Source organism: Peromyscus californicus, unplaced genomic scaffold, assembly GCF_007827085.1.
Source record: "Peromyscus californicus insignis strain IS unplaced genomic scaffold, ASM782708v3 Scaffold_14__1_contigs__length_90479793_seg_2, whole genome shotgun sequence".
Taxonomy (NCBI): Eukaryota; Metazoa; Chordata; class Mammalia; order Rodentia; family Cricetidae; genus Peromyscus; species Peromyscus californicus.
Window position 1 is genome coordinate 22,119,931 of NW_026294436.1, and position 15,830 is coordinate 22,135,760.

At 42.8% G+C, this 15,830-nt stretch overlaps 1 protein-coding gene across 3 annotated transcripts in view; it reads right to left on the reverse strand.

Annotated features, from left to right (window-relative positions):
- Ipo9 (importin 9) overlaps nucleotides 1-15,830 on the reverse strand; it is a 43,656-nt gene that overhangs the window by 7,226 nt on the left and 20,600 nt on the right. For all 3 annotated transcript variants that reach the window (XM_052737044.1, XM_052737046.1, XM_052737047.1), the window contains 7 exons: nucleotides 13,725-13,823; nucleotides 12,750-12,856; nucleotides 11,798-11,937; nucleotides 9,485-9,644; nucleotides 3,444-3,670; nucleotides 954-1,102; nucleotides 56-184 (listed from right to left, as the gene is read on the reverse strand). In XM_052737044.1, coding sequence (XP_052593004.1) covers nucleotides 56-184; nucleotides 954-1,102; nucleotides 3,444-3,670; nucleotides 9,485-9,644; nucleotides 11,798-11,937; nucleotides 12,750-12,856; nucleotides 13,725-13,823 — 1,011 coding nt within the window. The remainder of the gene's footprint in view (nucleotides 1-55; nucleotides 185-953; nucleotides 1,103-3,443; nucleotides 3,671-9,484; nucleotides 9,645-11,797; nucleotides 11,938-12,749; nucleotides 12,857-13,724; nucleotides 13,824-15,830) is intronic.

Genomic DNA, 15,830 nt, shown 5'->3' on the forward strand with positions numbered 1-15,830 from the left:
CCATTTGGCTATGGCTGGGAAATTGTTTTCTCTCTAGTTTCCAAGTGTAAGATACCTGCATGGTGGCATTATCATCCGTGTGAAGGGTGCATTGTGCCACAGCAGGGAAAGCTTGACAGATGAGGAGCTGGGAAAGGGGAGGCTTTGTATTTCGCACTACCGTGGTCAGGATATCAATAGCTGTCTGGAAGGAGAAAAAAAAGTCAAATTACTTCTGGGGTGGGAAGTATCCAGCATCCACGACACCTGCTAGGTAGTCAGAGCTCTCAGTTTCATTATAGTGCCTATGATTTTATTAGCCATGGAGGTGGGTGGTATTTGACAGTGGCTAGGGAGATGTTTCAGTTGGTAAAGCATTTCCCTTGTTGCATGAAGACTTCTACTCCCAGGATCCATGTAAAAAAGGCAGGTATGGTGGCATGTGTGCTTATAATCCTAGTGCTAGGGAGGCAGAGAAAGGAGGTTCCCTGGGGCTTGCCGACTAGTCAGCATACCTTACTTGGCAAGACTCAAGCCAATGAGAGATCTTGATTCAAAGGAGGTAGATTGTGTTCCTTATGATACCAGAGGTTGTCCATCCTCTTGCCTCCACAAGCATACATAGACACACATGCATTGGGAGAAAATGCCACCAGGCATGGTGGTGCATGCCTGTAATCCCATCAATGGGGAGATAGAGGCAGGCAGATCTCTGTGAGTTCAAGGTCAGCGTGGTCTATAGAGCTAGTCTACAGTTAGACCATGCCTCTGAACACACCCATATTCTCTTTCTCTCTCTCGTTGTTTTTTTTGAGACAGGGTTTACCACTGTCCCCACGGATAGAGTAGCTCAGTATAAAATAACATCCCAGATCTCCAGTGTATCGCTGACTTCCTGTCTGTAGGTGGGATCTGTGGTTTACACTTGCAGGGCTCTTCCTTTCCTCTCACTCACGGATCTTGTAATCACTTACCGCACAGAGTCCTGCAGGGATCTTGTCTGCTGGGGCCTGCATTATGCTGACCAGAGTGGGAATCAGCCTCATCTGCATGGGGCCTTGACAGGCTTCAATCTGTGACAGCTCCTTGAAGATGTCCTGAGCCAGCGAGGCGACCACAGGATCTGAAGTAGATAAGGCAACATGGAAGCCTGTCTATTACTGGTTTAATGATGTGTGTTTCTTGCTCTACATCTAACATAAGTTAACAACTGCACAGATTACATCTCACACTTGGGAAGTGGAGCAGCCAGCTATATGGATCACCTGAAGACCAAGGGGATGCTAAGTCTTCAAAAGATACAACAGATATTTTCATCAGGGAATGGACTTTTTTATAGCTACTTCTAAAGTTAAAGTAGGCTTTTCTTCTGAGCCATCTGGAATGATAATGAAACCAAATGATAAAAGCCTCCAAACCAAAAACCAAACAAAAACCCCACTGATATTTTATTAAGAAGAAAGCTGGGTGTGGTGGTACACACCTTTGGTCCTAGCACTTGGGAGGCAGAGGCTCGGGGATCTCTGTGAGTTTGAGGCCAGCCTAGTCTACATAGTGAGTTTCAGGACAGCTAAGGCTACATAAAGAGACGGTCTTGGAAGAAAAAAAAAAAGTTCAAACACTGTTGCCTCCAGGCTCTCACACATTTTATTTTTTTAAAAAATATTTACTGGATTTATTTATTTATACTTATTGTACAGGTGTTTTACCTGCATACACGTTTATGTCCCACATTCGGGCAGTACCCAAGGAGACCAGAAGAGGATGTCTCCCTTAGAACTAGAGTTCCAGAAGGCAATGTGGGTGATGGAACTGGGGGTACCCTGGAAGAGCAGCCAGTGCTTTAACTCCTGAGCCACCTCTCCTGCTCCCCTTACACCTTTTCAAGAAGTCACACATATTTCTTAAGGAGTAGTCATGACAGACAGGAAGAACTCCTAGGGCCCTACCTGTAGCACAAGGTACAGCTCTCAAAAGGCAGAGCTTCATAAAGAAATGGAGCTTCTTTTTGGTGTCTATTTTGAGAAGAGGTCTCATTATATACCCTTTAATCTGTAATCCTCCAGCCTCAGCCCCAAGGGCTAGGATCACAAGTATGCATCATCTGACTAAGAAATGGAACTTCGTAGCAATCTGCTTTGCTTATGTAATAAAAGTGCCTTTTTTATGTAGCATATACGCAGTGCACACGCAGGTCTATGTTAAAAGTAACTACAGCACTGCTTGTAATAGAAACAAACAAAAAAGATCTAGTTCTCGATTAACAGGATGGGTAAATAAAAGATACAGTCACTTCACAGAAAACTAATGAAGCCTGAAAAGAATGAGAGATCCACAAGTGTGGACACATTTTTCAAGTAAAAAACCAAAACCAAAACCAAACAAATAAACTAAATAACATGTTTGGTAGAATATCATATTAATAACTACCATTCCTGTATGTTTTAGCTTCAATTTTGAAAACAAATATCCTTAATATTTTTTCTGGTACTTTATTTTTCTGGTAACTATATTGGCCGGGTGGTGGTGGCATACGCCTTTAATCCCAGCACTCAGGAAGCAGAGGCAGATGGATCTCTGTGAGTTCGAGGCCAACCTGGCCTACAGAGAGAGATCCAGGAAAGGCTCCAAAGCTACACAGAGAAACCCTGTCTTGAAAAGCAAAAAAAAAAAAAAAAAAATTAATTAAAATGCTGAAAAGTATTAAAGGAAAGAAAAGCCTGTAATCCCACCACCTAGAGATAACCTTCTGATACATTTTCTTTTGGCATTTTTTTCCCCAGCTACACACACATATCCTCTTTGAAAAGAGAAACTAAAACTTCAGATCATATTTTACGCATGTTCTAGGGGAAATCTCTTTCCGCTTCACTTTTACTATCATAAAAATATCCGTCCTGGGTATGGAAGCCCGTGCGCATGAACCGCACTTGGGAGGAGGAGCAGGAGGAGCAGGAGGAGCAGGAGGACGCGGGACGGGACGGGACGGGACGGGACGGCAGGGTCAAGGCCGCAAACTCACAGGGTGGGCTGTGGCTCAGCAGCCCAGCACTTGCTTCACCTGTACAAGGCTTCTTTGCAGGTTTCTTTAGTATTTTCTTTCTCCAGTGTCAGGGATCAACCCCGAGGCCTCGTAATCGCTAGGCCAGGGCTCTATCACGGAACCCCACCCCACCCCCAGGATCTCCTTTCCCAGACCGCTCAGAAGTTATTCTCTTTCCTCCTCCATCGTCAGGGTTTTGAGTTACATCTTTTGTGTTAGTCTTTTACTCACTATCTTTCCTAGCCCTCAGGAGAAGACAATGACAGAATCGGTACTCTCCTTTGTAATGCTGCTGTACCTATGCGAACTATTTCTTTGCTTAGGCTAGTGAGATCACCAGACCCTAGAGATAGTTTCCTAAATCCACCAGCCACCACTACTTCTGGTACTTCTCACCGACATGGTTTTCCCGATAGCATACCATTACTGTACTTCAGGAAAATGGCGATGGTGAAGGGGCAGATTTTGCTTTCCACGCTTGCTGTGAATTCTGGGTCAACAGTACAAACGATGCACAGGGTCTCCATCACCAGGTTGAGGACCTCTGAGCTGAACTGCGCTGCTAGGTGAATCAGGCCATCAAGGACGCTGGGGAGGAAGGGCTGAAGCACATGTGTACTCTCTGAGATTTTCAGTTGATCACAATAACTAGAGAGAGAAAGTGATATATATAATTAAGAGTTACTCATAAGCAAGCAGACCCTTCAGTTCTTAGGCTTTCCAATCTTATATGACCTATGCATATATAGCTTTATAAAGTCACTCCTACAGTTAGCTATGTCTTCATGTCTTTCTGTAGCATATTATATAAATGTCAGTATCTCTAACTCTACTTTCTTCAAAATTTCTGCTTTGCTGGGTATTGAAGCCAGGGTCTCTCACACATGCTTAAGCAGGCACTCTAAGCTACACTGCTAGTCTATTTGCTATTTTCTTTAAAAGTTCATCCCTCTCCTGTGATGAGGCAAATCTAGCTATATCGTTACACCCAAATTATTAAGCTACTAGGTTAAATGTAGTATGAGTCCTCAGACTACAGTGTTAAATCACCAATATTTCGACATATAAAGCTGGCAAGATGGCTAAGCCTGTAAGGATACTTGCACCCAAGCCTGATGACCTGAGCTGGATCCCTAGAGACGACACAGTGGAAAGAGAGAATCATCTCTTGGAAGTTATTTTCTGACTTCCACCTGCATGCTGTAGCTCATGACCAGCCTGGTCTACAGAGCAAGTTCAGGCTGCCAGGGCTACATAGTAAGACCCTGTCTCAAAAACAAAACAACTTACAAAAAGAAAAAACAAAAAATAAATATATTCTTAAAACAACTTTTCATTATAATTGCTTAATAGAAGACTTTTTCAATTTCCATGTTACAAATTTTGTGCTTTGAGTTTTCTGAGTGTCAAAATGAGTTTAATTTACATAAACAGTCTTATGTGTACTTACAAAATCAGTACTTGACCTTTGGGATCTAAACTTCTCTATGTAGTTCTATTTATCTCTTCATCAACAAGTATTTCCTGAATGTTGCTAACTGGCTCTCACGATACAAATGCTACAAACACACTGTTCAAACCTTGCTTTCTTCCTCTTCTGATGGGGGTGGAGTCCAGGGCTCTGCACCCGGGGCAAATGCTCTACCACTGAACCTCCAGTCCTAGGCCTTTGCCTTCGAGTGGGCACAGGAGCTGAGATGGTGCTAAGACGGCTCAGGGGGGAAAGGGGCTTTGCTGACAAGCCTGCGGATCTGAGCTGGATCCCCAGGACCCACACAGTGGAAAGCGAGAACCGACGGCCACAAGTTGTTCTTCGTGTGCATGGCATGCACACGCCCACACGCCCTCCCACCACATATATCAATGTAATTAATTAAAAATTACAACAGAATGGCAGTAGTAAGTAGAAATAAAAACACTTTCTCTAAATAGCACTCTGTTAGTAGGTAGTCAATAAGATTTTTAAAGACAGGGTTTCACTTTGTAGCCTGACTGGACTGGAACTTGATATGCAGACAAGGCTGATCTTGAATTCACAGAGATCCACCTGCCTCTGCCTCCAGAGTGCTGGGCTTAAAGATGTGTGCCACCACCTCCCATTCTTGTTTGTTTTATAGTCATATAAAGCTCCACAACGACCAGTGAAGACACGACTTCATGGGCTTGAATTTGCCATAGACTTGCTTTTTGCTCAGACCTTACTTCTTTCTTTTTACTTTTTAGTTATTTGGGATTTATTTAATTTTATATGTGTGAGTTTTGCCTGCACATATGCATGTAAACCACTCCTGTACCTTGTGCTCAAGGAGGCCAGAAGAGGGCGCTGTATCCTGGAACTAGAGTTATGGATAGTTGTAAGCCATTATATAGTCACTGCTTATTGGCTCTACCAGAGTATTTCTTACAAATAACTGAAAAAATCAAAACACTGACTACTAGTTTATTGACACGTCTACACTACTTCTCTACTCTTTGCTTTAGTAACGGTATACACTTTGCACCCTAGTTTCAGAGCTTGGTTCCCACCTTCTCACTGCTTCCTCCCCGTCCTCTACTGGCTACTACACTGGACTACAGCAGAGACTTCTGTCTGGACTACTACAGCAGCTTCCTAGTCGATGTTTCAACTTTTCGCTGTACGTTGCTATAATTATTTGAGTCAAGAAATGGATCTTTTTAGAACAGAAAGTCAGTATCATTGCCCTTGTAATTAAAACAAGATAACAAAACAAGAAAAAAAGAGTTCAGAGCTGACTGAAGCTAGGTGCCACTTCAGCCTTCAGAAGTTAGGCCTGGGGTGGTGGTGGTGAGGGCTGGAGAGATGGCTCAAGACACCCATACACATAAAATAAATACGTACATAATTAATAAAACATAAGTCAGTCCACAGCACTTGAAGGCAGAGGCAGGAGGATCGCTGTGAGTTCAAAGCCAGCCTGGTCTATAAAAGTGAGTTCCAGGACAGCCAGAGCTGTTACACAGAGAAATCCTGTCTTGAGAAAAACAGTAACAACAAAAAAACCCAAAACCAAAAAAAAAAAAAACCCAACCAAACGAAAAACCTAAAAAAAATATTTCTAGAGAAATCTGACACAAGTATAATTATGCATCAAAATATCTTGTTTCAGATATCATTTAAGGCAGTTTACACCGATATATAAGCAACTGCATGGAGGAATAAATTAAAGCGGGTACAAAAGAAAAAGCAAGGATGTTATGATGAACTAAAATGTTACAATATTAGAAATTCCAGGGGCTAGAGATCTCAGTGGTTCAGAGCACAGACTGCTCTTCCAGAGGACCTGTATTTGTTTCCTAGCAGCCATACTGAGCAGCTCACAACAGCCTGTAACTCTAGGGCCTCCAGACACATCTGCACTCAAATGCACATGTCCACATACATAGTGCTAAAAATAAAATGAAACTTGAAAACAAAAATCCCCACAGTAAGTTGGGCAGTAGTGTGCACGCCTTTAATCCCAGCACTTAGGAGGCAGAGGCAGGCAGATCTCTGTGAGTTCGAGGCCAGCCTGGTCTATATAATGAGTTCCAGGACAGCCAGGGCTACACAGAGAAGTCCTGTCTCAAAAAACCAGGAAAACAAACAAACAAACAAACAAACCAAAAACCACCCCACAAAAACTAACAAACAAAGGAGCAGTGAGTACTCTTAGCCACTGAGCCATCTCTCCAACCCAAAGGCTTATTTTTATTATTATTTTTATAATTTTGAGTGTGTGGGGTATGTGTGAGAATACAGGAGCGTATGGAGACCAGAGGTTGTGGGATCTGCTAGAGCTGGACTTACAGGAGGTGGCTATGAGCTGCCCCATCTGGGTGCTGGGGACCCCAACTCAGGTCTTCTGCAAGAGAAGGAGGCACTCTTAATTCTGCTATCTCTCCAGCCCCAACAGGCTAGCTCTTGGAACTTAGAGACAGGATCCAGTGTCTGACATCATTTGTATAATTCTATAAAGGTGTGAGTGTCCATTTCTCTCTGGCATTCATATTTATAGTTTGTCATTTTTTAGTCTGATATGATTCACTGTTTAGGGAAGTCAGTAGATTACTGCCTAAGTAGTGAATGAGAACTATACATTAGGTGTTTAAGTTTTCTTCCCATTACAAAGATTATTTCTATTTCTTTGTGTGTATATGTATGGCTGTATGTGTACACACACGTGTGCACACACACACACGTACACACACACACACACAGGTGCAGTGTCTGTGTACACGCAGAGGCCGGAAGAAGGCACTGGCCGTCCTCTTTTCTCACTCTCCGCTGTTCTTGTTTGAGGCAGGCTCTCTATCTGAACGTGGGCTTGTTTTCTTAGGTAGGCTGGAAGACTGCAGGCCCCAGCGATCCTCCTGTCTGTCTCTCCCCGACTCCCTTAGAGCGGGGATTACCGAAGTGTGCAGGACGGCCAGCTGGTTACACAGGTGCTAGGGTGGTTCTTTTGATTTTGTTTGGTTTTTTGGCACAGTGTTTCTCTGTGTAACAGTCCTGGCTGTCCTGGAACTCAGTCTGTAGTCCACGCTGGCCTCGAACTCACAATGATCCTCCTGCCTCTGCCTCCCGCGTGCTGGGATTAAAGGCGTGCGCCACCACCTGGCAGGTCTAGGACCTTAACTCCAGTACTCAGGAGTATACACCAAGCGCTCTTAACTGCTGAGCCATCTCTTCAGCTTCTCAGTATTTTTTTTTCTGACTATAAAATTTAAATTTAAACTTATTCTAATCAAACATTTACATATATAACAATAAATAAAAGTGTTTTTTAAAAAATTCTAATCTCTCCTGTGAGAATCAATGTAAATAAGTTATGCTTGACAGGCACTGCTGTGTGTAAAACACTCCAGGAAACAAGGGATATTTACCCTAAGTACTTACACACATCAAACTCTTCTCAGTTTGTACTCTGAACATTTCTGTGAAATCACAACACAAAGTAGACACGTTTCTTTTACCGATTCATAGTCTGCTTTTAAATTTATTATCCTGGTTTTACTCCCGGCCCATTTTTAAAGTTTTAAGTAAGATATACATAGGTTTTAATGGTTTTGTTCTTATTTAGTTGGCAAAGGCTTTTAATTCTTTTCTTAAAAATATTATTATTATTTACTTATGTGTATGAGGTCTGGGGTGTTTCAGATCCGGAGTTGGAGTTATAGGTAGTTGTGAACTGCCTGATGTGGGTACTGGGAATCAAATTTGGGTCCTCTCCAAGAACAGCCTGTGCTCTTAACTGCTGAGCCCGCTCTCTAGCACCTGCTTCTAAGCTTATCCTGACAACTGTCACAGGGGATGTCTAATGCTTCAGGGAATAATTAATGCATGGAGATGAAATCAAGTTTTACAAAGGTCAGAAGCAATACAGGCAGTGGTTAATCAGGTTAGGGCTCCCTCCTCAGTCACTTAAGAATGGCTCCAGAGCTTTCTGAAAAGCTACACGTGGTTTTTTCTTAGCACCAAACATTTTAAATTTATTTAGAGCCAAAGATCGGCTTTACCAAGACTGCACAGGGAAAGATGGGCTTTTGTTCATGGTTGTACCACTTACTGTTCAACACATACAGACAGAATAGGTGACTCCTCAATGTTCCCTAACGATAGCCCTCCCTCTTTCTCTCTCAATGTATGGCTTCTCAGTCACCATTTCAAAAGTTAAGAAGATAGGACAGGAAGATAAACTTTGTAATTCTCATGCATAGAATTCAACTGAGATGCTTAAATTTGGACCTTAAAATATCCTTTAAAATCAATGTTCAGGCCTGGAGAGAGGGCTCAGCAGTTAAGAGCACTTGTTCCTGTGGAGGGCCTAGGCTCAATTTCCAGCACTCACAATTGTCTATAACTCCAGTTCCAGGGGGTTCAATGCCCTCTTCTGACCTCTGTGGGCACCAAACATGCACCCGGTACACAGACATATGTGCAAGCAAAACACTCATACACATAAACTATAAATATAAAAAAAAAACATTTTAAAATAACAATGGAACATACATAAATGACTATAAAACCTCAGTCTTTCCCTATGGAAAAGGAGATGAGACTGGAAGAAATGAGCAGTGTTTCCAGGCCATATTCTTCCAAATTTGGTTTCTAATACAGGGACTATCAACACAATGATGTCATTGACAGTCAGACTCACGTCCCTCCTCAATTCTGCAACTCTGATGCAAATTACTTATCACTCAGAACCTTGGGTCATGCACCTCCACTGAAGGAAGGAAGCTGCTGAGACTCATAGCTGGAGTGAATCTAACGATAAGGAGCAGAAGGGAACAGGACACCTTCTGAAGTCCCCTGCACTGTTTTTCCCCTCTCTTTCCAATACTCATTCTGAAGGAGACCTTCAGGAGAAATTTCCAAACAGTATAATGCACGGGACAGCTGTGATGACTGCCCGAGTCGTTTTCTCTTAAGCAATTCTTACCACTCTAGAGTAGCATACTTACCCCCAGATGGCTCTCACAGCAGAAATCCGTACTGATGGGGGTTGTGTTTCATGAAGACCACTGACTGTTGCCTGTAGGAACTGCTGAATCAGCTCAGGGGACATAGCAACAGTAAAACGACTGGCAGCCCAAAGGGCCCGTCCCAGGAGGAAGGGAGACGCTACAAAAGAGAGCAATCATAGGTCGGATGATGAAAAGTCCCTCTCGGCCCTCCTCCCTCCCAACTCCACTTCTCAAACGTTAACTAACTGGATGCTACATAATGTATATGACTTATCTGAAAGAAAAAGCACAATTTCATATGGTAAAAGAATATGTGCAGTGGATGGCACAGAATCACTCTGTCAATTCTACCTCTGACTACCGACTATTCTGAGCCTAAAGTCCTCATTATTCCTATCTGCATGACCAGTTTGTCTAACTCCTTCCCCACGGCCACTTCCTTCCTATTCTGTCCCAACACTAGAACATAAAATCATAGCTCTGATCATGTCAGCCCTCTATTAATAACCTGCCAAATCATTTTACAGTCCACCAAATATGCACAGCACCAGTGATGGCATTCAAGGCTCCCTTTATGGCCACTAAACTCAAGCACATACCAGTCCTGGAAACTCACACCTTGCTTTGTCAGTTCTGGGCTTTGTTTAAATTACACGTCAACACACTCCTCTTTTATATCACCTCAGTGATCTCTTAGGCTGAAGTGATCCCTCACCTCTGAGCCGCTGTAATTCCATACGCTCAGCTTTCTCATCATCTACCAGATTGTGTTTACGGTCTAACCACTAGTGTAAGAATTACTGCCTCCTACCGAGCACAAACTGCTTGAGGAGACAATCTTTTCAGCCGGTCAAAGAGCTTAGCTTAGTTATTTACACTACAATATGTAATTGACAGGAGTTATTGAATAGCTCCTAACAAATCAGTAAATTACCAACAATTTAGGTCTACAGAGGCAGCAACTGTCAAAGTATGGTCTAGGCACTTCTGAACATCCTTATAGCTAAAATGATCACTTTTTAATTTAAACATTTCATAATCTTATGGGTATAGGTGTATGTCTGTGTACTACATGAGTGCCTGGTGCCCAGAGGCCAGAAGAGGGAGTGGCATTTCCCTGGAACTGGAGTTACAGACGTTGTGAGCCACCATGTGGGTGCTGGGAATCAAATGCAGGTTTTCTGGAAGAGCAGCCAGTGTTCTGAACTGCTGAGCCATCTCTCCAGCCCCTCAAAACTTTTTTGTGTATGTGGGGTGGGTTTCAAGACAGGGTAACTGTAGCCCTGGTTGTCCTGGAATTTACTCTGTAGACCAGGGTGGCCTCAAACTCAGAGATCCGCCTGCCTCTTCCTCCCAAGTGCTGGTATTAAAGGTGTGCACCACCACTGCCCAGTCCCCTAAAATTTTTTTTTTTTTTTTTTTTTTGGTTTTTCGAGACAGGGTTTCTCTGTGTAGCTTTGCGCCTGTCCTGGAACTCACTTGGTAGCCCAGGCTGGCCTCGAACTCACAGAGATCCGCCTGGCTCTGCCTCCCGAGTGCTGGGATTAAAGGCATGCGCCACCACCGCCCGGCATTATTTTTTAAGGAATACCAAGCCATTGACTTTTTTGTTCTCATTATTTCACAAGTGAATAATGCCGCTTTCCAGAGGTTACAGGATACATATATGACATCATGGCTTTGATAACTAATGGAATGGATACAAGCCACAATTATTGTGGTTTTTTGGTTTAAAGATTTTAATCTCAATTATGTGTCAGGATGTGTACACAGGTGCAGTGCCAGTAGTTGCCAGAAGAGGGCATCAGGTCCCTTGGAGCTTGAGTTACAAGTAGTGGTGAGCCCTTGGGGTGTTAACTGAACTCAGATGACTGAACTCAGATCAATATACACAAACATATACACAAAACTAAGAAAGGGAGGAAGAGTGAGAAGAAAAGGGGCTAAAGACATGGCTCAGGAGTTAAGAATGTTTGCTCTGTAATCATGAGACTAAGAGTTTCCATCACAGCACCCATGCAACAAGCCATGAGGCCCAGCAAATGTCTGTAACTCCAGCTCTGACAGGGTGGGGCAGGAGGACTGGTGGATTTCAGTCTAGCCGAGATGTGAGCTTCAGGTTCAAGGAGAGACTTCGTCTCAAAGGAATAGGCAGAGAGTGATATAGGATACTTGACAACCTCTTCTGGCCTATGGTGTGCATACTGATGTATGTACTCACACAGACACACAAATATTTAAAAAAGTATGTAAGTGAGTTAACAGCAGGTTCCAAGATCTTCTAGAATCCTGGCATATATTAAAACATACCTGACAGGTTGAGGTCTGCAAGGATGACGTTGGTCAGGAACCCATGCATGTCAAAATGGATCCTGCCATTTTTCACACTGTCAGTGATGATGGACTTTACTGAGCCTAGAGCAAGCATGCAGGCCTCATGGATTTTCCACCTGCAAAAAGGATACTGCAGCTGCTAAAACAAACTACACTTCCAAAATAAAGGGATCCAAGGTAAGGCCATTTAGAAAAGGGTATTCCAGAACGATCTCATCCCAAAGTCATTGTCTGTATTTCTAATTCATTTATTTAAAACAATCTTCTTACACCTACCTACCTACCGTGTGGGAGCATTTAGTAGCAATGGCATGCATACAGAGGTCAGTCCATTACTTCTACCCTGTGGGTTCTAGGGACTGAACTCAGTTTGTCAGGCTTGACAGTAAGTGTCCTTACCTGCTGAGCCAGCTCATCAGCCCTCACTATTATTATTATTATTATTACTATTATTATTATTATTTTGGTTTTTTGAGACTGTGTTTTCCTGTGTAGTCCTGGAACTTGCTCTGTAGATCAGGCTGGCCTAGAACTCAGAAATTCATCTGCCTGTTTCCTGAGTGCTAGGACTAAAGGCATGTGCAACCCCCACCCGACCCCCCAGCAGCCCCTTTTTTTGGAGACAGGGTCTTACATAGGCCAGGCATGCTTCAAATTCACTATGTACCACGATGGCCTTCGACTTACAAATCTTTTGCCTCTAGCTCTCAAGTGCTAGGATACAAGTCATGTACCATATCCATTCTTATCCTTCCAATTTCAACACTATTTATTAAATTCCACTGAAACCAATGAAATACAGTCTTCTAATTAAAAACAAAAGTCTTCTCCTTCAAAGCTGTTTAAAAAGGGATACAATGAACTTATTTTCCCTCAGATCTGACGCTCTAAACAAGTCTCTAAGCAGAGCGCTTCTGCACGTTCTTACCAGTGCTCAGTACCACTGCTTTTGGTTTGCTCAGCTTCTTGTAAATGCCGAGTGGCTGCCGCAGCCAGGGCCACTGCACTCTCATTCTGGAAATCTGTGGCCACAGCCTAGGGAGAGAGAAGATCTAAAAATAAATGTCTGTGTGTGGATGGTTCAAACTCTTTGACACACCCATACTAAAGCCTGATCAGGTATATTAAAAGTGACCCCAATAGTTCAGGGTCTCTGATGAAATTAAGAGCAACACACGAAACTCTGTAGTGTTTATGCATTGTAAGGCTAAATAGTTCTAAACAGTTGACGTCTTTGGCTCTATTAAATGAAGCGTAAGAAAAAAATGATAGTTAGCTTTGGATGACAATTGACCAAAAATTTGTTTTCTCGGAAAATGACAGATCATGAAAATATAAGGCCACTCTAATAGTGCATAATTTTTTTCCCATTCTACTTCTTTTTTGGTTCCAGCAATTCAGCGACGCTCCCTTTGCACATGCTAGACAAGGGCTCTACCACTGAACTATATTCCCTGCTCTCATGTAGCCTGTCATAGGTGCCTTAGAAGAACTAAATAGTACGGAGATATGTTTACCAACAAACCCAACAGGAAATGGCAGGTTCTTCACAGCATTCTGGCCTAGAGGCAACCCTATGCTCTAGGTGGAGGAGCCAAAGAAATCATGAGCTGATGGTCCATGCTCATCCCCCAACAATCTTTTTAAGTTTGTCAGCTTCTGGTTTGTGCCATGGAGGCTTGCTGAACTCAGAAGCAAACGGAAGTGTTCCTGACTCAATGAACCAGTTGCGACAACTTTGGAATTTCTAAATTTCAAATTTCATGAGCAACTTTCTTATATCCTTAAAAAGGCCTGAGGTGAAGCTGCCCAACAGTGCTGCTTACCTTGGGTTAGCTGTCTAGGAAGAAGAACTTCCAATTACTGGAGGGTTATTTGTTTGAAGTAGCAATGTAACTCTTACCAGCAACAAGTCTTGCGCTGCGATTCTAACAGTGTAGGAGAAAGTGTCATCATCCTCATCCTCTACAAACTGTTGTGGGTTAGCTGTCCACACTTTAATCTGCCAAGAGGATGAAGTCAGGTCATTGTGAGGTTACCATTCTGGGCACCATGTTCCTTCTTTTTATCAGCAGACACAGGAAGATTTCAGTCTTTCATCCCGATCACACTCTAAAGTCTTTTTCTTTTTGTGACAGGGTTTCAGTAGACAGCCCTGGCTGGCCCTGAACTAAGAGATCTATCTATCTGCCTCCTAGTGCTTTACAGTCTTTTTTTGTTGAGAAAAAGTCATTTATCCAAATCTGTAGGGATGGCTATTTTTCTGTAGCAGAATCTTCTTTAAAACTTGACAGATTTGCCAGAAGGGCGGTGGTGGTGCACGCCTTTAATCCCAGCACTCAGGAGGCAGAGGCAGGCGGATCTCTGTGAATTCAAGGCCCGCCTGTTCTACAGAGCGAGATCCAGGACAGCCAACACTACACAGAGAAACCCTGCCTTGAACTGCCCCCTGAAAAAGAATTTGACAAATTACTTAGTTACTGCCATCAGCTTGTTACTCTGATAAACAGATTTCTGAATATACTGGGATATTTACTATAAAATTACACCATTTTTTGTGTTGATTTGTATGAAAGATCGCTATTTATATATATATATTTTTAAAGATTTATTTATTTATTATATTATGTATACAGTGTTCTGCCTGCATGTATGTCTGCAGGCCAGAAGAGGGAACCAGATCTCATTACAGATGGTTGTGAGCCACCATGTGGTTGCTGGGAATTGAACTGAGGACCTCTGGAAGATCAGTCAGTGCTCTTAACCTCTGAGCCATCTCTCCAGCCCGCTATTTATATTCTTAAATTTTGTGTAAAAAATTACATTTATGCTCATGAGGAGTTGGTTCTCTCCCACCACATGGGTCCCAAGATGAACTCAGGTCATTAGGCTTGGTGGCAAACGTCTTTACCTGCTGAGCCATCTCAATACAACGCTGATGTACTCTTTTTTTGTATTGTAAAAATACAGTATTTTTATTAATTCTTTGAGAACTTCGTACAATGTGTTTTGAGCATATTCACACTTTACTCTTCCCTGCAACTCACCCCAGATCTGGGGAGATTAGTTTATTTTTAATTCATTCATTCATTCATTTATTTATTTATCCAAGATAGGTTTTGTCTGTGTAGTCCTGACTGTATCCTGGAACTTCCTCTGAAGACCAGGCTGGCCTCGAACTCAGAGATCCTTCTGCCTCTGATTCCTGAGTGCTGGGATTGGAGGCGTGCCCCGCCACCATGCCTGGCTGGAGAAATGAGTTGTAAAGACCTGGATGTTGTTACTCTTTTGTTCTTCCTCTAAATGCAGATCAGAAAAGCCATGAGACTTCCAAGTGGCTAAAGAGCACATGTTGATACAATAACACAGCGAGTGTGGTGGCAGGAACAGGAGCAGCTGACAACAGCCTAGCAGTATATATACCCCTGCACTCCAGGCTAAGCTAAGAAAATGTTACTCAAATTCAGACAGCTCTCAATTTTGATGGTATGGTTTACTTAATATGGTGCATTAGAGACGTGGCTAGATCCTAGAGGTTCCTACATATTCTCATTTAGATCTCAACGATCACTAGTCTCAGCTGCTGCATTCTTAAATGTCCTTTTCTGGTTCCTAATGACCCATCAATCAGGCTGACAGGTGATGATGAGTAATTTCACTATTTAAGGAAGTGTTGAATAGGTTCTCATACATACTATGATCTTTGCTCAGTGGTTTCACAGAGATTTTCTTTTCTTTTCTTTTTTTTTAAAGATTTATTTATTTATTATGTACACAGTATTCTGCCTGCCTGTGTCCCTGCAGGCCAGAAGAGGGCACCAGATCTCATTACAAGTGGTTGTGAGCCACCATGTGGTTGCTGGGAATTGAACTCAGGACCTCTGGAAGAGCAGTCGGTGCGCTTAACCACTGAGCCATCTCTCCAGCCCCTTTCTTTTTTTTTTTTGAGACAGGGTTTCTCTGTGTAGTTTTGGTGCCTGTCCTAGAACTCACTCTGTGGACCAGGCTG